This window comes from Microtus oregoni, unplaced genomic scaffold (assembly GCF_018167655.1).
Source record: "Microtus oregoni isolate MIOR12 unplaced genomic scaffold, Mior012 000001F_ref0000356, whole genome shotgun sequence".
In the NCBI taxonomy this organism is placed as follows: domain Eukaryota; kingdom Metazoa; phylum Chordata; class Mammalia; order Rodentia; family Cricetidae; genus Microtus; species Microtus oregoni.
Window position 1 is genome coordinate 6209820 of NW_024543060.1, and position 22177 is coordinate 6231996.

Genomic DNA, 22177 nt, shown 5'->3' on the forward strand with positions numbered 1-22177 from the left:
CCTTCCCATAGGGACATCTGTGTGTCTCCTGGAAGCAAATAATCTGCTTTCTTGGATTTAAATCTCTGAAAGTGTAAGCTTAGATAAACCTTTCCTACCTTGTTTTGACCAGGTGCCTTGTCATAGCAATGACAGAAAGGAGAAATGGCTAAAGAGGAGTGAGCAGTACTTAGCTTTTGGTTTCTTAAAGTCTGCTCCCAGTGTTACAGTTTTTCCAGCATGGCCATACCTCCTAAACCTACCAAAACAGGGTCACCAACTGGGGACCAAGTATTGGAATGCCTGAGAATGGGCGACACCTCATTCAGACCAACACCTCTTTTGACAAAAATAAGAGAACAAGAATCATACCCTCAAGTTAGTTAAAAATTCCAGCACCGGGGTTAAAGTGGCATGGAGGACAGGAACTCATTTCTCAGCACCCACACCAGCCGTTCACAACTACCTGTAACTCCAGCTCCTGAGGGACCGATATGGTCTTCTGGAACACATACATACACACATACATTCACACCCATGTGCACACCATATACACTTACACTCATGTGCATACATACACACATGTACACACCACACACATACACAATTTTTAAAATTTCAGCATGGATGATGGAAGGGCTTCCAAGGCTCCGCTCTCAGCTAAGGAGCTATTGGTCTTTGAGAGAAAATACGGCCACTGACATGTTGCTCATGATCCAGTGAATAACCCCACATTTAAGCAGCTTATGGATAGCGCTTGCATGGTGGCAAATGCCAGAATATGAATACTTCACACTCCACCGTAAATAGCATTGGCATAGGGCACTCTGACGAGACATCTCAGAGGAAGCAGACGGTTCCAAATGGTTTGATCAATGTTTAGATAAAGTGCCCCTCCCCAGTCCTCAGCTTGTTCTTCAGTAACAAAAAAAAAAAGTCATAACCATTCTCTAAATTACCCTCGAGAAGTGAATTAAAAGTTATAGTTTTTGTAATGGAAAAAGCATAGCTGGATGTTTTTAAGAATTCCCCTGGGATCGAAGGAACTAGAAGCTTGTATTTAATAAAATAGAAACTCCTTAAAATGATATTGCGGGTTTAATGCCCCCATTAAATTCCTCCCCATTCTGCAAGGGAAACATTTTCTTTCTGTCTCCATGTGCATTTACCAGTCATGACCCTCTGCAGCCCCGTCTGGCTCTCTGACCAATTGTAACTCCGGAGCCTGGGGACAGGAGCTTGTTGCTTTGAGTCATCGTTGTCTGAGCCAAAGATGTCGGTTCTGTTCTGTTTGCATGTTACTTAGAGCAAGGTTACTGGAGACAGCACTCTGTAGTGTTTATAAACCAGTTGGATACAGCCCAGCATTGTGCCTGTGAGGAGGAGGAGTTCAATGGTGTTTATAACCCAATCGGATATAGTCCAGCCTTGCACCTGTACAGAGGACGAGGAGACAGGCTGACTGCTATGTGTCACCAAAATTACATTTTCTTCACTAAGTTAATATTTTTTTAAAAGGTGAAAGATATGTGGATGTGTGTATTTATGCATGTGTGTGCAGGTGCATGTGTGATGTACACATGTATAAGCATGTAGAATCCTGAGGTCAACCTTGGAACTTTTTTCTTAAGAGCCATCCACCTTGTATTTTTGAGATAGGTCTGGAACTGGTCTGAAACTGGCCAAATAGGATGTGTGTGTTTTGTGTGTGTGTGTGTGTGTGTGTGTGTGTGTGTGTGTGTCCATGCATGAGCTGATAATCCACACACAGACTTTTTATGAGGGTGCTGGCATCAACTTAGGTCTTCAAGCTTGCACAGGAAGCACTTTAAGGCCCCGACTATTTCGCAAATCCGAGGCATTAGTTTTTATTTTATTTAGCATTTTTTTTTTTTGTGAACAAGTGCTTTGTCTGCTAGTATGTCTGTGTATTGTGTGCACAGCTGATGCTCTCAGAGGCCAGGAGAGGGCATTGGATCCCCTGGACTGAAGTTACAGATGACTGTGAGATACCATGTAGGGGCTGGGACCCCAATCCAGGTCTTCTAGAAGAACAGCGGGTGCTTTTAATCACTGAGTCATTGCTCTAGCCCCAGGCCTGGTTTCTATTAAAAGAAAGTTTTAAAGCACAACCATCCGATGCAATGTGTGGGTATCAACACTGTTTCAAGCTACAAGCTGGAAATATTTTGTGGAGAACTAGGGAAATTCAACTACAGACTGGACATAGACCAATATAAAAAAGTTACTATCCTACTCATTGTGATAATGGTACTGTGTTTATCTCAGCAAATGTAGCCACTTTTCAGAAGAGTGTATTGTTGGGGGCCACTAGTTTATTCTCTGACTGCCATGACTCGAAATAATCACACAGAAACCATATTATTTGCAATACTCTTTGGCCAATAGCTTAAGCATATTCCTAGCTAGTTCTCATATCCTAACCTAACCCATCTCCTTTAATCTGTGCCTCACCACGAGGTTGTGGCCTATGCAAACTTTCCAGCTGGTGGCTTGCATCTTTCTCCTCTGGATGCTACACGGCTTCTCTCTGACTCTGCCTTCTTTCTCCCAGCATTCAGTTTAGTTCCCCCCCCCCCCCCCCCCCCGTTTAGCTTAATTCTGCTAAGTCACTGGCCAAAACAGCTTTATTCATTAACCAATAAAAGCAACACATATACAGAAGGACTCCCCATACCATTAGTTCTTTAAGGCATTTAGCAAGGTGATTGCCAAGACATGCATGTTTTTCTTTTAATTTAGTCAAAAATTAGACAGAGCAGATGTAGCAAGATGTAAATTGCTATTGACTATAGATGACAGATTTGAGATGATTATTACAGCAATTGATCTGGTATTCTTTAGGTTTCAGTGGTAAGGTAGACTACATCAGAGACTTTTAGAGCTCCACGGAAACACAGAGAACAGTGTGTGTGTGTGTGTGTGTGTGTGTGTGTGTGTGTCTGTGTGTGTCTGTGTATGTGTGTGTAAACATGTGCAAGTGTGCTTGCCTGTCAAGGTACACACAAAGCCAGGAGGTTGATACCTGGATGTCACTCTCCCATTTGTTTCTTCACTTCTTTATTTTTTCTTTTTTCTTTTTTTTTAGACCAGAGTCTCTCACTGAATCTGCAGTTTATCACTTTTGGCCTCCAGGATTCACCCATTTCTGCTCCCTCACCTTCTACTCTGGGACTATAAAGCACACTATAGCACCTAGCAGCTTTTGCAAGGGTGCTGAGAATCAAACTCAGGTCCCCTTCCTTGCAAAGCAACTACTTTGCCCCCTGAGCCCTTCCCCCCAGGACCCAAAGAATAGACATTCCAATAAAGATGCAGAAACTGCTGTTTCTAGGGATAGGCACGCTCTCCGAGGATACATAAAGGGTTGGTGGAAGAATTCAATGAAGCAGCAAGGACTCCTCTCCTAACGGGTTCATTCTCAGCTCTGCAGCTGCATCCTACCACTTAGAATAGGCCCCGCCCACCACTGACTTGAGACTAACCCAACATGGCTGCCCCTGCAGAGCCATCAACTCCACTTCTTTCTTGCCACCTGCTGTGGTCTCAGGCACCCCCACCAGGGTTGTTCCTGCTGCTGCCACTGGACAGTAACGGAAGTACCACTACCTCTGCGTCCACCTTCGGTCCCGCCCCTAGCAGCCGCTCTACAGTGGTACAGCTAGTTCAGCCCTCTTCCCCATCAACCTTGGATTGCTTCCTTCTTGGAAGCACCAAAGTTCTACCAGAGTCAAGGGAGTGTTCCTTGTCATTTTTAGTAAGGCAAAATTCCTCCAAAATTGCTTTATTCCCATGAGATACGCAAACTGAGCTAACTTTGCAATTCTCTAATAAGTGATTCTGCTTTGGGGGGAGGGATATGCATCTTCAAAATGCATTAGCCATGAGCAGGAAGGAGATTCCCAAGATTAAATGTGTTGTTTCCTCAGCAGAAAAACCGTGCTAAGATAAGCTAGGAAATTTCAAAATATCTAAAACAGTAAAACAAAACCAAAAGTGGTCACAGAGGTGACACTAATGAAGACATTTTAAAAATTTTACACTTATTTATTTGAGGGGGTGTATGCCTTGGCCGGCGCATGTGTGGTGGTCAGAGAACAACCGGTAAGCAGAAATTCTTCCCTTTCACCATGTGGGCTCTGGGGTTGGGGGGGATGAAACTCAGGAAGTCGGCTTGGCAGCGAGTGTTCCTCCTACCTGCAAGTCGTCTCACTTGTCCTGATTAAGAAAATTCAATTTTCATGTACTACTCTAGATTTAGTATATTATTAAAATCTTGATTCCATCTCCCCTTCCTTTCTTCCTTTTTTATTTTTGATTTAGCCCTGGTTTAGTTTATAACTGTGAAGTGAACAATAGTGTGTTCTGATACACAGTCAGGTAGTGAGAGGACGGCTTCAGTCAGGGAAATTAGCCCATTTACCATCTCATGGAGTCGCCTCTTTGCTTTCCTCGCTGCAAAACTTCAGCACATAATGTAAGATCGTGAACTACCGCTCAGTCTCAGACCCCAGCTTTTCCAACCTGCGCTACAAAAACTATCTCTTCTTTGACCTTTACCTTCCCTTTACATGTCTATGAGGAGCCTTGCTTTATCATAAGATAAAGCAAAATGCTGTACTCCGAGAAGGAGGGAGGTGGAAGGAAAGAGAGCAAAACCCCTTAAAACCCCACATGCCTACAAAGGACTTCGCGCTGCTGCTTTCACCTGCCTGTTTCATATTCTGTTAGGAAACTTCAGTTTCCTTGCCTTCACCGATAATTAGTTTCTGCTGTTAGAGTCTTGCTACTTTCTAGCCACATGTGGTACCTGCCCCTGGACTCATGGCAAACTGGTAAATATGTGTCACAGGAAAGCATCAACCACCCCAGGCCAACTCCATCCACAAAGCACATCACCTACTCTGCTGGCTTCCTAGGTGATGCTTTCTAAGTATATCTCCAGAAGAGGGTGGCAGATCTCTTGGCACTGGAATTACAGGCAATAGTAAGCCCTCCAACATGGATGCTGGGAACCAAACAACCAAACCAGTCCTCCACAAGACAGCTGACCGTTCTCCACAGCTGAGCCATCCCTTACTTAACCACCTTGAAGATGAGCTGGAATGAGTGGTCTTAAGTCCGATGCAACCTAAAGACAGGAAACCTTTTACTCGGCTCCTCTAAGTTCATCACCGTTGAGAGTCCATTCTTCCCGTCATGCCCCTGCCCCTGCAATTCCGCCCCATCTGTAGCAGCTGCCACTGCAGTGCCCACTGCACACTCTGCTTGTGGATCAACACAAATGTGGCACATGCTTTTTTATATACACATGCATTTCTTCCCACGAACACAAAACCTCCAAAGAATTTTGCTTTTCCCTTTTGCAATTGAATCCTCTCACTCTTCCAGCTGACTTCGTTTCAAGTTACCTCTCTTGCTGCGGGAGAGAGTCTTCTGGTCCTTCTGGATGCAGCGGCCTAGGAACAGCAGCCTGTGCATGTCTTTTGGGTGATGCAGAACAGGAAGGCCTCCTGTGTGTGCTGTGCACAGTCCCAAGTTTGCAAGGGTCTCCAAGGAGAGTGACTGACATCATTCTATCTGAATTTGGCCAGGCATCAACCCTTCCCTCACTGCTGGTTCTCATAGCTCCTCTCAAAGCCTAGAACGGCTCAAAATGCCTTCATGGCCAAAGTTAATGCCAGAGCGTGAGAGAAATTCTGTGAACAGGGCTAGGAGTCCTGTTTATGCTGCAGTGAACTCTCCTTTTGGAATTTCTGACCTGGGGAGGATGAACTGCAAGAAGCAGACGTGCTCTTGTGCAAAGTAAAAGCTGAGACACCTGAAAGGTGAATGAGCAAACCTGTGTGTGGAGCAGAGCCAGTCAGTGACGGCACCAGATGACGGCCACCTCTGCATCTGACTCAAAAAACTGAGGGCAGAGCCACTCCAGGGAGCTGCTATTTAGCAATATGAGCTCTTGTAATGGAAACTTCTTTGCCCCAAACCTGCTCCGACTGCTAGCTATACGCTGTATAGACCAATGGGTCTCAACCTTCCTAAATCTTTGACCCTTTAATACAGTTCCTCATGTTTGGTGACCCCCAACCCCCAAATTATTTTCATTGCTGTTTCTTAGCTGTAATTTTGCTACTTTTATAAATTGTAAGGTAAATATCTGGTATTTCCAATGGTCTTAGGCAAGCCCTATGAAAGCGTCATTTGACCTCCCGAAGGGGTCATGACCTATAGGCTGAGAACTACTGGTCTAGACTGTCACCAAGCAGACATGGTGTGGAAGTCTCTGCAAACACCATGGCCAGCAGAGTGTCAGTCCATGTGAGGCAAGGAGGAAGTAGGGTTCTACACAGCTCAGTGGACTGTGTGGGTCTAAACTTCTAGAGTCTGACACCAGGTAGTTTATTTAGGCATATTTAAGTATAGTAAAATTTAGGGGAAAAGTTTCCCGGTGTAACACAATCCCGTGTGCACAATAAAGCCTAAGACATGATTACACTGAAACTCATTTCAAATTACACGTCACCTCTTTCATAAAGATGGGTTCTGTAGATAGACAATATGTGTCACATAAGGGCCTAGGGGAGGATCTGGTGTGGCCTTGGTCATACAGGTACAGGTTACTAGGCTATTAACCATCTCCAGTCCCGTTTATAAGAGTATGGGGGAGACAGTCATGGTCTCAGTCATACAGATGTGCAGAGTTCACCAGGCTATTAACCATATCCCTTCCCAGCTTTCTGAGTGGAAAACCAGGTTTATGTCTCTTTCATTGAAGAGGCAGCTCTGATGGTTTAGCATTCCAGGTTTGCCTGGCGCCTACCCATGAATACAAAGTCCTGTGCCCTCGACAACACAGCACATAGGTTTGCTACCTGGTGGTGCCTGTCTGAGACAGTTTTAACCAGCAGTGAGATCGCTGGTTCAACACTCTGTTGGAGACTGAAGAGTTAGTTGATTGTTGTCTTATTTATGTAATTCGCTTAGGTGGGCTCGTTGGGAGTTGCCAAATGACAATGGGTACTTGGTGAGTGATTGTGGAATTTAGTGCCCCTGCACTGACCAGACTTTGATAGCAGGATACTCTTTAATAAAAAAGAGGCAAGAACAATAAATGTCACAATCCAGCTATATTCAAGGCCTGAAATATGATCATGTCTGTGTTAAACTTCCCCTCAATATCCCTATAATATATTAAAGTCATACATGAGTGTCTCTGGCGTCTTCAGGTGTTTTTCTCACCTTTGTATTCTAACATCTGGCATAGTCCTTTTCAAAATAGCTTTTAAATAAAAGTCTGTTCGAAAAGACACCCTTAGCAAGCTTTGTTTCACGTTAAATAATTAAATAACAGAAGCACTAAACTCAGGTGAATAGGTCAAAAGAAAGACCATCTGCTCAAATCCTGTCTCCTTTACGTCTCTCTCACACTACAGAAAGTGAGGTTATCTTTGGCCTCCTCTGCCTTGCCTCTCACACCGCAGTCGGTGAGGTGACCTTTGCACCCACCATTGAGAACTGTCCTCTAGTGCCCTGAGTCGGGGCGCAGACATTCCAAAGCTCTGCCAGTGAAGCTTGAAATATCCAGTACCTCCGTGATTGCTCTCTCACACGGAGAACCAAAGGGCGCATGGGGGCAAATGCAGAGCCAGCCTGAGCCTCCTGTAGAAGCCCAGGAGGAGCCAGGCCCAGGACAAATGACCTCTCCTATTGAGGGTCAGTAATACCAACCCAAAACTGCAGGGCACGTTGATTTCTAGAGCTTTTCCATGAGCTATGTCTCTCTACGTATATTACCTTCAGCTTTGCAATGAAAACTTTCCAGGCGAGTCTCCCCACTGAAGATGTCAACCTACGAGAACATTTGCCACTTGCCAGCAAACAGGTGTCCTGCTCCTGTTGTCCCTGGTACCTACCAGATGGTAGTTCGCAAAACAATCTAAAAAAAGAACAAAAAACATAATTATTTTAGCCTTTATGGCTTCCAAATATCTCAGTTGTGTATTCTTTGTTAAGCAAGTGTTGCTTGCTGTTTTTATAAACTTGAAAAATATATAAAACATCCTTAGTTGGAGAATCGTAAAAATATCAGATGGTACATGACTCCAGGATGAGACTCTGCACCCCACTTATGATCTCTGCTGTACTGGTAACAGTAGCCATGGAGGGAACCAGTGGACAGCATCCACAAATACACAGGTAAGAAACCAAGAAACCGTAGTGATCTAGACCCAGTGGATTTTAAACTGCTGGGAAGAAATACGACACCATGGTATTTTCAGGAAAACAGGTGGTGGAACCAGAATCATTACGTTAAGTGAAAGAAGGCAGTCTCAAAATCACAAATTTTACATTTTTTTCTCATTGTTAGACATAGAGTTCTAACGTGTGCTTGTTTCTATGTATGGGTGGGGGTCATGGCACTAGAAAAGGGATCCTGAGAGGGAGGAAGAGCTTTGAACCTGGGGAGGAGAGGATAATGGAACACAGAAGAAATGAAAACCGAAGGGAGGTTATTGAGGGGAAGAAGGTAGCTGGGGGGGGGGGGGTATGATGTCAGATATGCCTGGAAACACTGTGGCGAAACTTGCCACTTTATATATGAAAATTTGGCAAGGAGGCTCAGGGGATAGAGGCGCTAACCAACAAACCTTACTACTTGAACACAATCCCTGGCACACATGGTAGAAGGAGAGAACTGACTTCAAACAAATTGTCTCCTGGCTCCACACATGTGCACTGGCGCGCGCGCACACACACACACACACACACACACACACACACACACACGATAAATGAACAAATCAGTAAATGTAGACATTCAAAAATAATTAAAAGAACAAGCCAGAGGGTCATATTTTGCCCATGAAAGATAGCTTACTGATTCCCAGGCCATGTCAAATCGGCTGCTCAAAGATGGCATTGTTCTCTCCATTTGATGATGCATGCAACACAGCAAGAATTTCATCTTATTTTGGACATTTTTGCATGGAAAAGAGCAAGGAGATTAGTCTCCAAAAATCTGTCTGTCTCTGAGTCACTGTGTGAGTCAGCCCTCAACTCATATGATTTCTCTAAGCTTTGGTTACCTTGTCTTAAAGATTTTTAAATTTATTTTTATCTCATATACGTGAGTGTTCTGCCTGCAGGTATGTATTGCAGCACCTGCATGCGGTACCCTAGAGATCAGGAGAAGGCACTGGGTCTTTCAGAACTGGAGTTACAGTTGTTGTTAGCTCTCATGTGGGTGCTGGGAATGGAACCATGGCCCTCTGCAGGAGCAGCAGGTGCTCTTAACCACTGAGCCATCTCTCCAGGTCCCAGGTACTTTGCCTTAAAAAAAAATTGAGTACACCAGGTGTGGTGTACTCCTTTAATCCCAGCACTCAGGAGGCAAAGGCAAGTGGATCTCTGTGAGTTTAAGGCTAGTATGGTCTACAGAACTAGTTCCAGGACAGTCAATGCTGTTGTACAAAGAAACCCTGTCTCAAAAAAAAAATTTGAGAAGCTTTATTATTTTTTAAATGCAAATAAATAGAAATATCACACACCAAAATTAAGCAGGCCTGCAGTCTATACACTCGGTGAACTTCTATACAGTTAGAATTGTCTTAAAGCCTTGATCCATCAAGCCTTAGAGAAGGAATGTAAAAAATCCTTTACCGACTCTGAACTGTACATAAACTCCTTGCTTTGGGGACTGTGAATGTCACTGAACTCTAAGACGATATTAATTCTCAGAAGACATCATGGATTAGTCTGTGTGGATATGGTTCCAGTGATAGTGTGGGAAAATCCTAAAGAAATATTGGTTTGAATCATAAATTATTAGTAAGCTCTGAGCTTTTCTTAGAAGCTGAGATTTTGTTTATATGGGAAACTACTTTGTGTGTGTGTGGGGGGGGGTTGCGGTTTCTTGACTTTTCTCATTCAATGGATTCAAAAAAACCACAAAAGAAAAATTATTTTTCTAAAAAAATATTTTGAGAAGTCAATTAGAAATGCCAAAGATTTTGTCCTCCTAAAAATAAAATGACTGAAGATTCATTTCTTGAGAAAAATTTAGATCTTGCTGATAATTAGGATAGTATACCCCAGTGAAGAAAAAAAGTTACATGCAAATGAATAAAAGCTGTAACGGCAACGCTTCCCTGCCAAAGCATTTAAACAGCATTAATAGCACGGAACTGTTGCCACTGACCAAAACTGATTTTATATTCTTCCTCCAACCCTCTAAAGGTACTCTGCTGCCAGAGGAAGGCCATTTATAAAATATGCATTAGAAACCATCTCCAGCTCTATACTTTGTCTTTTTATCTTTAATATACTACCGCATTATTTATATGTAGCATTTAATATCCATAGCTTTAAGAAAAAACAACAACTTGACATTTTGAAACTTGATTCTCCCAGTTTCTTTGCTCCCTGGTCCTCTGTGTGCCCCAAAGGCATGGAAACTCTCCAGGCTGCTCTCTTGTCCCCAAACAGTCTTCTCATTAAAAGTAAAAAATAACTTACACACACATACACAGAGTCTGATGACAACCTGCCGGGTAACATGTGTACATACAATAGTGGCCCTAAAGGGAAGATAAGAGAGTGGATAGAAATGGTGATGGAAGAGGGGATATAGTCAAGACTATATATATATATATATATATATATATATATATATATATATATATATATGCATATGAAATTATGAAGAAATAATAATAAAAAAACAAGTGAAATAAATGAAAGGGAAACTAAGAGTGCAGATTCAAGAAAATTTACGGGACTATTATATAACACAGATGCATCCTAACCGAGCAGATAGAGTTCAAAGAGAAAATGCTAAAACCAGAAGTGAAACACAGTCTGCTGCGCTCAAGTGATGGGCATTTGACAGACTCTCCCAGGACAATAGTGTCCAGAAAAATGAGAGAAGATACACATTCTAAAATAATCTTGTTTGTTAAACTATTTTAAAGATTTCTCTCCCAGTTAAAGTTGTAATTCAACACCGCCACTTTCTTCCTTTTATTATAATGAAATGTTGGCTATTAATGTGGCCCAAGTCACTGACTTTTTTTTTACAGGTTCTGAGTTTTTAGTGTTTATTTACTGTGTGTGTGTGTGAGTGTGTGTGCGTGCGCGTGCGTGCGTGCGTGTGTGTGTGTGTGTGTGTGTGTGTGTGCTGCAGCTTCTGTGTGGAGGGCAGAGGGCTACTTGCAGAAGTCAGTTTCTTCTTCCACTATGTGAGTTCTAGGGATCCAACTCCGGTCACCAGACTTGGCAGCAAGCACCTGTGCTGCTGAACCACCTCCCAAGTTCTGCTTTTGATGGCATGTAAAAAGCATTTCCCTAGTCCCAGGGAAATATCAAGTGCGGCCAATAGCCCTTTCACCACCTTCTCCCGGGAAGCCCTTCTGGGTCAGTCTACTCCCTGCAGCATCCGGATCCACATGAAGTAATAAACTGACTTAATTCACCTTTGCTTATAATGGCCAACAACCATTTTTGGACATTTTAGACTCTCACATACTGACTTATCATAATGAATAATTTGATTATCCATCCATCTTGCTATTCTCACTATAGACCACTGTTAGCTGCAGAATTTTTGGAGATGGAAACTAAGAAACCAATTTTGTGGGGGAGCAGATTGAATGAATACGTTGTTTTAATTTAAACCTTGTGTATTTGGCGTGGTCACCTCCAGAAGGTTTATGATCAACCCCCACCATGTTAACTTACCACCATGTTTAACCTATGTCACTACAAATTGACTGAAAATAGCAAACACATGCTGAGGAGTCCCTGCTTCCAAGGCCTCATTTCATTTGTTTCTCTCGGCTGATTACGTAACCCTCTGCCTTGGTTACTTGTCTATAGTGATGGCAGGACACCGCTAAGGCGACTAGGGAAGAAAGAGTATGCGTGGGGCCGACAGATGCAGCGGGTTTTCGGTGACTTCCTAGTTCCTGTTGGTGTGATAATCAGATCAGCCAACTTTTAAACTTCCATTTTTTCCCCTCTCTTAAGCTTATTAGAGTTCTCTCCGTTGGGGCCATTGATCGCTCCTATTGACTGCAGTAATGATAAAGGCCATTTCAGAACTTTTTTTTAAAGTAGTACAATTTATCGTTCCTTGATTTTTGCTGATATGAGGAACAAGACCATCTTACCAATTTATGTCTCGTGACTTCTAGAAGGGCTGCATCGTTGGCAGTTAAATTAACAAGACTGGATAGAAGTCTGGGTATTGATCCAGAGGGCAAGCTTAGCTTTCAATAAAAAAGCACAAATCCTCTCCTGTTTCAAGTCTTCAGATGACGTCATCCTTTTGCTGAGCTGAAGTTAGTGGACACTAAGAATCATCTCTGTCCCAGTGCTCTGCAGGGTCTTCAGTTCAGAAAGACTTCCAAAAATATTTTAGGGACTTATATGTGTTCAGCTGGGCAATGGTGGTGCACGCCTTTTACCCCAGCACTTGGGAAGCAGAGGTTGGCAGATCTTTGACTTTGAGACCAGTCTGATCTACAGAGCAAGTTCCAGGACAGTCAGGGCTATACAGAGAAGCCCTGTCTTGGGAAGAAAAAAAAAATGTGTGCATTCTTATATAAATGTGTGTGTGTGTGTGTGTGTGTAGGTTAGAGGTCCCTCAGCACCATCCCCCTTGTTTGTTGAGAAGGGGGTTCCTCACTGTCCTGGAATTCACTGGTTCTGCTAAGCTGGCTGACTGTCTGTCTACCTCTAGGGATCCTCCAGTCTCTCCTCTCCTCTTCAGTGCTGGAATTACAAATGTGTTTCATCACACCCAGTTCCTTCTGGCTCTGGGAACTGAACTCAGACGTTGGTTCTTGCATAGCAAGCACTTCACTGACTGGGCTAGTTCTCCTGTCCCCCAGAGAGTCTTTAAAATTAGTATCACTTCTCATCTGGTTCACATGACTTAATACAGGTCTTAAAACAAGCCTTAAACATGGCAGGGAAGTTGAAAGAGTTGATAAGATGAGGGTAAGTTCTTCCATGAGATCGCCCTTCCTCATCACAGAAAGAAAATCTCATAAACTCCTGGGATGTGCATGAAACACAGACAGATGCAACTATCTGGTGACCTAGGCGTACACTTGACACTTGTGATGGCTACGGGATAACGGACATGCAGAGTCTCTCCGGGTAAACAGATCTACGATGTGTTTCTTTAAATGCCTGTGACAAGAAGATCTATCCAATCTCACAAAAGCTCATTTTGCGCATTAATTTTCACTCATCCGAGAAGCAGAGAAGAGAGCATGATTCAGCAGGGAAGTGGCTGAGGAAATGACTGTGATGGGAAGCAGGGGATGGCAATGGAGAAGGCAGGGAGTTCCATATCCAGCCCCGGAGTGGAGAGGACTGAGGATGGGTGGTTAGTGGAGTGTCTGACATGCTCAGCCCTAGCAGGCTTGATCTAGGGACCATTCGATCCAGGGACCAAGTGCACGTGACTGACATGGCTCAAGCCAGATGCACTCTACAAGAGCAAGGTTGCCTGGGCAGCGAAGGGCTGATTGGACTCCATGTGCCAGCTGTGCATTCTGCAAGGCGAAGATGGCAGGCTGAGTAGGTTATTTCCCTGGGTTGCTGTGGTTTGGGGCAATGATGGCCAAGACAGAATTATGATCTCAGGAAGCTTCCTCCCACAGTGTCTGGGCACTGTGTGGTTTGCATGGCTTGTCAGAGGACTGGAACATAACACTCATTTGGGGAATTGTGATTTGTTGCCTCATCCACAGCCTTCTGAGCAATGCTTTTCATTTTCCTCCCGCTTTAACTGGCTAAGCCTTAAGGGAATTGATGGATAAGGCTGGGTCGCTATGGTGGCTGCTAACGTGAAGCCATCCACTCCGCCATTTCAAACCATAAATCCTGGAAAATAGCCCTAATTCCATTGTGCATTGTTTTAAGAAGCAGGCTGACGGATTGCCTTTTTAAAAAACCTCCAAGCCTCACTTATCCTTAACACAATCCTAGCAGCCAAAGGTGTCAGATATCGCTGATTGGTCAGTCCTTCTTTAATCAGAATGCTTCTTCTAACGCTACTGAATATTTGAACACACACACACACACACACACACACACACGCACCCCTTGTGACTCAGCTCTGTCCAGCTGTTTTTCACATCTCTGTCTATCAACCAAATCTGGCTTCTCCTGCAATCCTTGAGTCAAGTGGTATCACCCAGAAGCTTTCCCAGAATCTCGCCATCAATGGCATTTCTCCACCTCCACCACACCTGCTCACACACACTTCAGAATGAAGCCAGAGGAGCCTGTCTTCGAGTGGGGTTTTTGGATTAGAGGGCTCACCTCTGACTCTCTGCAGTTCCAGAGTCCTCCTTGATAGAAAGTGTCCAAGGAACTAAAGCCCTGTGCCTTATTGGCACCCGAACCTCGAACACATTCTTCTCTTTCTGGCCTTCAGGAATTTCACCTGTCTCCATCCTCTCTGGACAGACACCACAGGTTTGTACTTGTCAAGATCCACTGCTGACAGGGGGCTCTCAGAATGCCTGGGCTAAGGGGTTCCCATGCAGAAGAGAAGAAGAGCAGGTCCAAGTCTAACATCCCCATTTTCCCAAGTGAATTCTCAAACTGAGCATTCATTTCCTATGTTAGGTTCGGTGCATATTTCAAATGAAAGTAATCCAAAATGTACAGGAAAAAATTCATAAGATTAATTCATTCATAAGATTAGTAATAAGAGTCCATCAGGACCACAAGCAACATTCTTCAGAGAAATAATTTTATTTGACGTCACCCTCAACCCTGCTGGGTTTCATTGTTCCCTTTAAAAATTGAGAAACCAAGACCCAGAAACTCCTCACAGAGGGTGGGGCTTGCTCCTTGGGTCTCCATGGCCACGATCTCTTCTATATAGCTTCCGGGAGTCTGTCATTGATGTTAGCCACACATCACACAGTGGCCAAAGAAACTGTGCAGTTACACAATGGAGTTTGATCCAGCCATGATGAACAAAATTATGTCATTTGCAAGGAATATATGGAACTGGCAACCATCATGTTAAACTAGACCCAGAAAGACAAACAGTGCATATTTTCTTCCATGTGTGCAACTTGTTCTATACATATATGAGTGTAATACATGTAAATATATAACAGGAGATAGAATGGGGACTATTTGAGAAGATTTGGGGAACTAGTGGGAGAAGGCAATGAGTGAATATCATCAAAGTGCATGACATATTTGGATAAAAATGTCATTTTAAAACTATCATTTTGTATAATAAATATGAGTTGATTAAAAAAAAACCTAAGAGTAAGTAAGTGGTTTCCCATTCACGAATTGGTGGCTAGCAACCAGAAGGCTTGTGCTGAGAGTCTGTTTTATAAAGATTGGCATTCAAAAGCTGCAACCTACTTGGTTGCAGGGAGTGGCTGTTGGCTTGGGCCATAGCTTGTGGTTGAAATGGGTGTGCTCCCATTTGTCGGGCTGAGAGGTTTAAGAATTCCCAAGATCTTCATTCATTTTTTTCCTCCAGAGCTTGTTTTCTTGCAGACAAAACCATTTCCCTTCTTTACCACTGAACAAATCTTAAAGAGAATGACTGACGGCTCATGATGTAGGGCAAGAAGGATACAAGGCTCAACAATGATCTCCCTCTAGGGGGCGAGATTCCCAAAGAAGAACTCTTCCCCATTTATTTGATAGGGAGTGAGCCTCAGGGATTGTAGAGCATTCTCCTCCAAATGGGGAGGGGATCTTAGAAAGATTGTACCCTAGTCACTAATAGACTAAGGTTTAAAAGGCTCGCATTTCTTGTCTGAGCATCCACGAGACTTCTTCTAGACTCAAATATTCAGTTTGTGAAGCAAGCCATTTACACACACTTTAAATGCTACGAAAGTCAAATCGAATCAAATGTGGTAGGCGTGGGTAGTATGTCTCTAGACATGAGCTTGGGGAGATTTTATGTACAAAGGAGAACAAAATCTAAGTACCAGGTCTTCATTGTAGAGGATCCCGGAACTCAACCCATGGCTGTGTCTCTGCACACAGTGACATGTTGCAATTTTAAAAACTCTCTCAGCATCTCCGCTTTGGAACATGAACACATTTTTGCTCAGGAGAGGGAATAGAAGCACAGCACTCTAGTGGTCCAACCCAGAGTTTCGCTCACGCTTGCAAAGACTAGCTGCTACACACAGCTGAGCCCTATATTCTCCTAAGGTCACTTTTGCATCACCACACTTCAGGGATTCTAGTAAGCACTTCAAAAAAAATATATGTCCTGTCGGAGTCAATAACAAAGAAAGAAGATGACAACGGAAACGGGTTCTAAACTGGGAAAACTCTTGTGGGTTCTTAATATTCTAAGTTCTAAGTTAAGCAGACCATGGAATTAGTCAGGAATAGATAAGTAAACAAGACTGTGTGGGCTTGCCACTCAAATTATTAAAAAAAAAATCGTAAGACAGGAAGTTCTCTGAGGATACATTTTCTTTTGAGAATTGGAAACAAATACTCTTAAAGATACTACATCGTAGCAGAAACTGCCTTGAGAACATTTAATTTTAAAAACTCTCTCCAACCAAATGAAAGGTAGGTCATATTTTAGTAGACTTTATTTTCCTGAAACTGTTACAATCAAATCTAGGGAATCTTATCTGGTCTTGTGTACTTTTTAAACATCTGCAAATAATGCCACACACTTACACATTCTTCACCCTCAGCCATGCACTTCCTGACTTAAACAAACCCGGGCCATCGGTTGGACTAAATCTTTAAAAGTAACCTTTGGGGAATTTCTGTAAACGCATTATCTATTCAATAAAAACTTGGAAGGGTGTCTGGTTTTGTTTGTTTGTTTTTTAATGTATATATCAGCCCATTGATGGGTGTAGACCCAGAGAAGGGAAGGAGGGAGAGGAATCAAGAGTGAAGAGAGGGAGGAGAGAAAATGAAAAGGGGGAGGGGGGAAGAGATACAGAACTGGACAGAGAAATGGAAAGAATAGAGATGAATCAACTTCTAGGCAGGAAGGAGAAAGACACTAACCCCGAGTTTTATGAGATTGTGCGTGTTGCCGCAGAGGAATACGGTAACAGCTGGAGATTACGGTACTCTCTGGGCTACCGCCTGTACTACGTCAACCAGAGCTGCAAAGTTCCTCGCCGCTCTTTTCTGGTGTCCAGGAACTGAATATCAAACCGGTGATCGTGGAGTTATTGGCTTGCTGTACTTGCCTTTTCTTTTCTCTGATATTAGTCTTCATTTTTAAAAGATCTAAGAGAAGCCCAAGCGAGCCCGGAGTTTGAGGTGCTCGGCAGTAGTGAGTGAGTCAGCGGGTGCTAAGGACTGGGACTCAGTCTTTGGAGACCGCCCCTCTCCTTGCTGCAGAGAAGCAGCTGGGGCTGCGGGGACTGAAGGTCCGCTCTTTCCCAGACCAGGACCTCCACAGCCGCGCAGCAGGTGAGTAGCACAGGCGGTGCTGGGCGCAGGGATCCCGCAGAGCCGGGTGGGGGTGGGCAGGTGTGCCCGGCCTCCAGCTGACGCTGGACCTCCACTTAGCCCCGCGTCTCCGCTTTGGGACCCGCTTTGATACCAACGCCCCAAACCACTGCGTTTTCCTGATTTGCCACGAGAAGTTACCTTCTAGTTAACAAGTGTCATTTTAACCCAGTTACAGACCCGGGTGGGAGAAAGAGGGTTCCGCAGTGGCGTGGTTTGGGTATCTCCTGTGAAGGCTTGAACTTGTGATTTCACAGCAGCCTTCACCTGAGATCCCTACCTTGGGGCTTAACCCCAAAAGACAAAGTGTGCATGTCCCCAAGCCCCGCACTCCTGACACACGTTTCCTGGTGTGTGTCGTTTGTAAAAATCGAGTTATTTAGGTAGATCATTACCACTAACCCAGAAAACCTCAGGCATCCCGACTGCTGGCACACGGATTTGCTTTTTCTTTTTTAGACCCTTAGGGAATCCGCAGAGACTGCTACTCACAAACCCTGGTCCGAGGAGTGATGCGCTCCTACCTAGCTCCCCAGAAGCTCGGGTGTGGCTAGAGGTTGGAATCCCTAGGGCGGGCACCCCTTTGAGATCCTGCCTGAATCTATCAGGGCCCTGTTTAGTCCTGGGGATCGCCTTTGCTGGGAACCTGGCTCTCTCTCGGAGGTGGCTTGACGGGCACTCGCGCGCTCTGCTCCCACGAGCGCCAATTCCGCGGGAGTGAGCGTGCGCGTGGCCCTGCGGTTCCGTGCTCTCTGAGGTTCGCTCTCCCAGGCTGCCCTCTCCAGGTGACTGTGGTGCAACCTGTTCAAAAGGCGACTCGGAGGATCCCCCAGATTCCGCCGACTTGCCTCTGTGCGACAACCCGCAACCGCAGTCGAGCATGTAGAGCTGGGGTGGTGGTGCAGGGAGGGGGCGTTTGGGGGTTTTATGTTCTTCATTCTGGCTCACGAAATCCAGCTTTCCGCTACTGCAGCTTGGGGTTTTGTTGCCATTATTTGAGGTGGGAAGGTTGTTTTGATTTTATTTTAATTTATTATTATTGGTGGTGGTGGTGTGGTTTTGTTTGGGGTATTGAAATTGGCCATTGATGGAGAGGTGAAGCACTCGAAGGCAGCTTCCCAGAGGGGAGGACTGGGGAGGATTGAGGAGGGGGATATAATACACGATCTTAACCCTCCTGTGTTCCCCTCATCGCCTGTGTCAAGGCCGCCCAAAGCCACTCCCGGACTGCAGAGCAGCGGGCTCCCAGCAGGAGTCTGGTTACTGGGCGAGCTCAGCAGGGCCTGGCTGTCTAGGGCGCCTGGCTCACTGTCTGCCTTTTTCTTTGCACTTTTGTATTTTCAGTTGGATTCAGATAAACGAAGTTCCAGGGCCACTTCGGTCTCAGCAAATATTTCAGACCCATGCCACCTCGCCAGAGCAGCCGGCCAAGCTAAGAGTATCTACCGGCCAATGGCAGCGCCCAGTTGCCCAGGGTCCCTGCCTTTGAGCTTCGAAGGCTGAGCCACACTTAATTCCTCTTTCCGCAAAGACTGGCAATAGACTTGTGAATTTCTAATTTACATGCGAATGCACAGGATGGATCAGACCACGCAGAAAAGCGAACTCCTGTAATCTCTGAGACTGCATTCTCAGCATGTCCCCTTGAACCTGGCTGCAAGCCTCGGGTAGGGAAAGTGTCCCCAGCAGCCCAGAGCGCCCCTGGCCATGTCACCGTTAATGCTCTGTGACTCAGTGTGGCCCTCTGAGGGTTTCCAGGGCTGCCCAGGGTGGTTTCCAACAGGTGTGTTCTCTAGCTCCCCCAGCCCAACCCAGCTGGCAGGATTCCCCCAAGCTGAGGTTGTTTGACTTGGCTTCCTCACTTCCCCCACCCCACCCCCACCAGAGGGTGGCCGTCCAGAGCCGGACCTTGCCCCCCTCCCTGGGACCATGGTGCTTCTCGCTGAAAATGTTTCCGAAGGCTCCAACTGCACCCACCCACCAGCACCAGTGAACATTTCTAAGGCCATTCTGCTCGGGGTGATCTTAGGGGGACTCATCATATTCGGGGTGTTGGGGAACATCTTAGTGATCCTCTCGGTGGCCTGTCATCGGCATCTGCACTCGGTGACTCACTACTACATTGTCAACCTGGCGGTGGCAGACCTTCTCCTCACCTCCACAGTGCTGCCCTTCTCGGCCATCTTTGAGATCCTGGGCTACTGGGCCTTTGGCAGGGTCTTCTGTAACATCTGGGCAGCGGTGGACGTCCTGTGTTGCACAGCGTCCATCATGGGCCTCTGCATCATCTCCATTGACCGATACATTGGTGTGAGCTACCCGCTGCGCTATCCCACCATTGTGACCCAGAGGAGGGGCGTCAGGGCTCTGTTTTGTGTCTGGGCTCTTTCCCTGGTCATCTCCATCGGACCCTTGTTCGGCTGGAGGCAGCCTGCGCCTGAGGATGAGACCATCTGTCAGATCAACGAGGAGCCCGGCTACGTGCTGTTCTCCGCGCTGGGCTCTTTCTACGTGCCGCTGGCCATCATCCTGGTTATGTACTGTCGAGTCTACGTGGTGGCTAAGAGGGAAAGCCGGGGCCTCAAGTCCGGCCTCAAGACCGACAAGTCGGACTCGGAGCAAGTGACGCTCCGCATCCACCGGAAAAATGTCCCAGCAGGAGGCGGCGGGGTGCACAGTGCCAAGAATAAGACTCACTTCTCCGTGAGGCTGCTCAAGTTTTCCCGAGAAAAGAAAGCGGCCAAGACGCTGGGCATCGTGGTGGGCTGCTTCGTCCTCTGCTGGCTGCCTTTCTTCCTAGTGATGCCCATCGGTGAGTGTTCTCAGCGCCACAGCTTAACATTTACGGGGGAGGGGGAGTCTCCGTGGGAGACTAGGGAGGAAAGGGCTGGTCTGCATCTCAAAGCGCACAGGACTTCCTCCTGGGAATTAGAGTTTTCCCTCTCTCTACTCCAGTAGCCTTTGCAGTGGGTGCTAGGTCACTTTGTCAGCTCTAGTAAAGAAGGCTCCTGGCTACTACAGATTCATTGGTCTCTTTAGCAAGAGTGTCAACTTTTCTTAATGCCTTTAAGCCTGTTTAATTTAAAGTCAGTCACTCCTTTAGAGTCCCCAAAGCAGACTGCTTGTGCTCCGTCCGCTATGGGTGGGGAAGTAAGTCCTATTGGCTTGAAAATTTCCACTGTGCTTATTCTTGACAGATGTGTGGCAGCAGGATTGGGTTAGGTGGTTCATTTCACGGTGTTAGTTATAGTTAGTTATAGTGTCTGCATAGGCTCTGGCTGCTCATTTTGCTTTCCGCTTTGTTCTGGAAGAGAGTATGGAGAACATGGTGACCCACCATGACAACAGAAATGGTGGTCCTTATTGCTGTTTTACATCCAAACACCATTAAAACCTTAAAGAACCCACCATAACAATCCAGTAAGCAAGCACTCTTTCATTTTTAGCCGCAAGTTTGAAAACAGCCCTCGCTCTTCGCCAGAATCATCCCGGAAGTGGCGGATGACAGCTTGAAAAAGGGACGATAATTCTGCAAATCCAATTTTTGCAGATGCAAAATTAGCTGTTGTCGAAATTAATTAGCCCCTCCTAAGTATCCACAACCCAACCCACTGGGAACAGTCCCCTGTCTCCGAAAGGCCATCGATGCAATCCCAAAGCACTTCTTTGCTATTTTTAGTTTGTAAGCTAAAACACAGACTCACGGTCTGGTTACCACGAACTCTCACAAACACAAAATCATAGCGAAAAACATTAATAACACAATCCCTCTAAAGTTCCTTGGAGGCCAGTATCAATTACAGCAGCATATATTGCAACACTGTGGGAGAATAATAGGTCTAACTTTTGAGTTTCAACTGTGCCCCAGATACTGATCAGACTTTTCAGCAACGACCATCTCGCCCCACATGATGCTTTTCAAGCTCTATCGAATGATATAGCAACCAGCCATGTACAGCTGTTTAAATGTGGATTGAATTTAAATTATCCCCAGTTTCTGTCTCTCAGTACCACGAGCCACTTCTCAAGCGCTCAACAACCAGCCAGGACCAGTAGCTACATTTTGAGACAGTGGGGATACTGGATTTCTGTTGTTATGGGATTCAGTAGAACAGGGCTACCAGGGAGGCTGACTCACAATATGGCCTTCTTTGTGCCTGCCTGTCCACGGTTCCTGACTTTTCTCCTGGAAGGATGCTGGAGCTTTGAGTTTATTGGAGGACACTCTTTAGCTTCTCTGCTTACTTCTCTTCCCACACGCCTCCTCTTTCTGCCTCCTTGAGAGTACAATATTATTGTTGTACCTGCTTACTCAAATGCTGGCTGAACCCTTGTTTTAGCCGCTAAGGGTGAACAAGGCAGAAAGCCCTTGCCCATGAAATAGATGTGTGCAAATATGCCCTAAGAAGTTAAGGATTACTAAATGCTGTCAGACAGGTAGCATAAGGAGGATGGAACAGGTAGTCTGGGAAATTTTATGCAGTGTAGGGATATTGAAGCAGAGCGCTGACTCAGCTAAGCTTGTGAAATCAGGAAGGAAGAGCCGGTTGGCAGAGGGAACAGTGGGTACAAAGATGAGAAAACCTCGTCTGCTCAAGCAAGGGCAAGAGGCAAGCGCAAAAAGAGGCTGAGGGCAGATGAGGTCACATCATGAGGGGTCTTTTTGCTCAAGTAAAAGTTG

The 22177-nt window shown here is 45.3% G+C and overlaps 1 protein-coding gene across 4 annotated transcripts in view; it reads left to right on the forward strand.

The window, feature by feature from the left end:
- Positions 1-17202: 17202 nt before the first annotated feature.
- The window catches only part of Adra1a (adrenoceptor alpha 1A), a 109361-nt gene continuing 104386 nt past the window's right edge, over positions 17203-22177 (forward strand). For 3 of the 4 annotated variants that reach the window (XM_041665513.1, XM_041665497.1, XM_041665522.1), the window contains exons 1-2: positions 17203-17457; positions 18841-20308. In XM_041665513.1, coding sequence (XP_041521447.1) covers positions 19426-20308 — 883 coding nt within the window. In that variant the 5' untranslated portion in view covers positions 17203-17457; positions 18841-19425. Of the gene's footprint in view, positions 17458-18324; positions 18349-18840; positions 20309-22177 lie in introns of those variants that run through there. The other variant, XM_041665503.1, reaches the window with a different exon arrangement.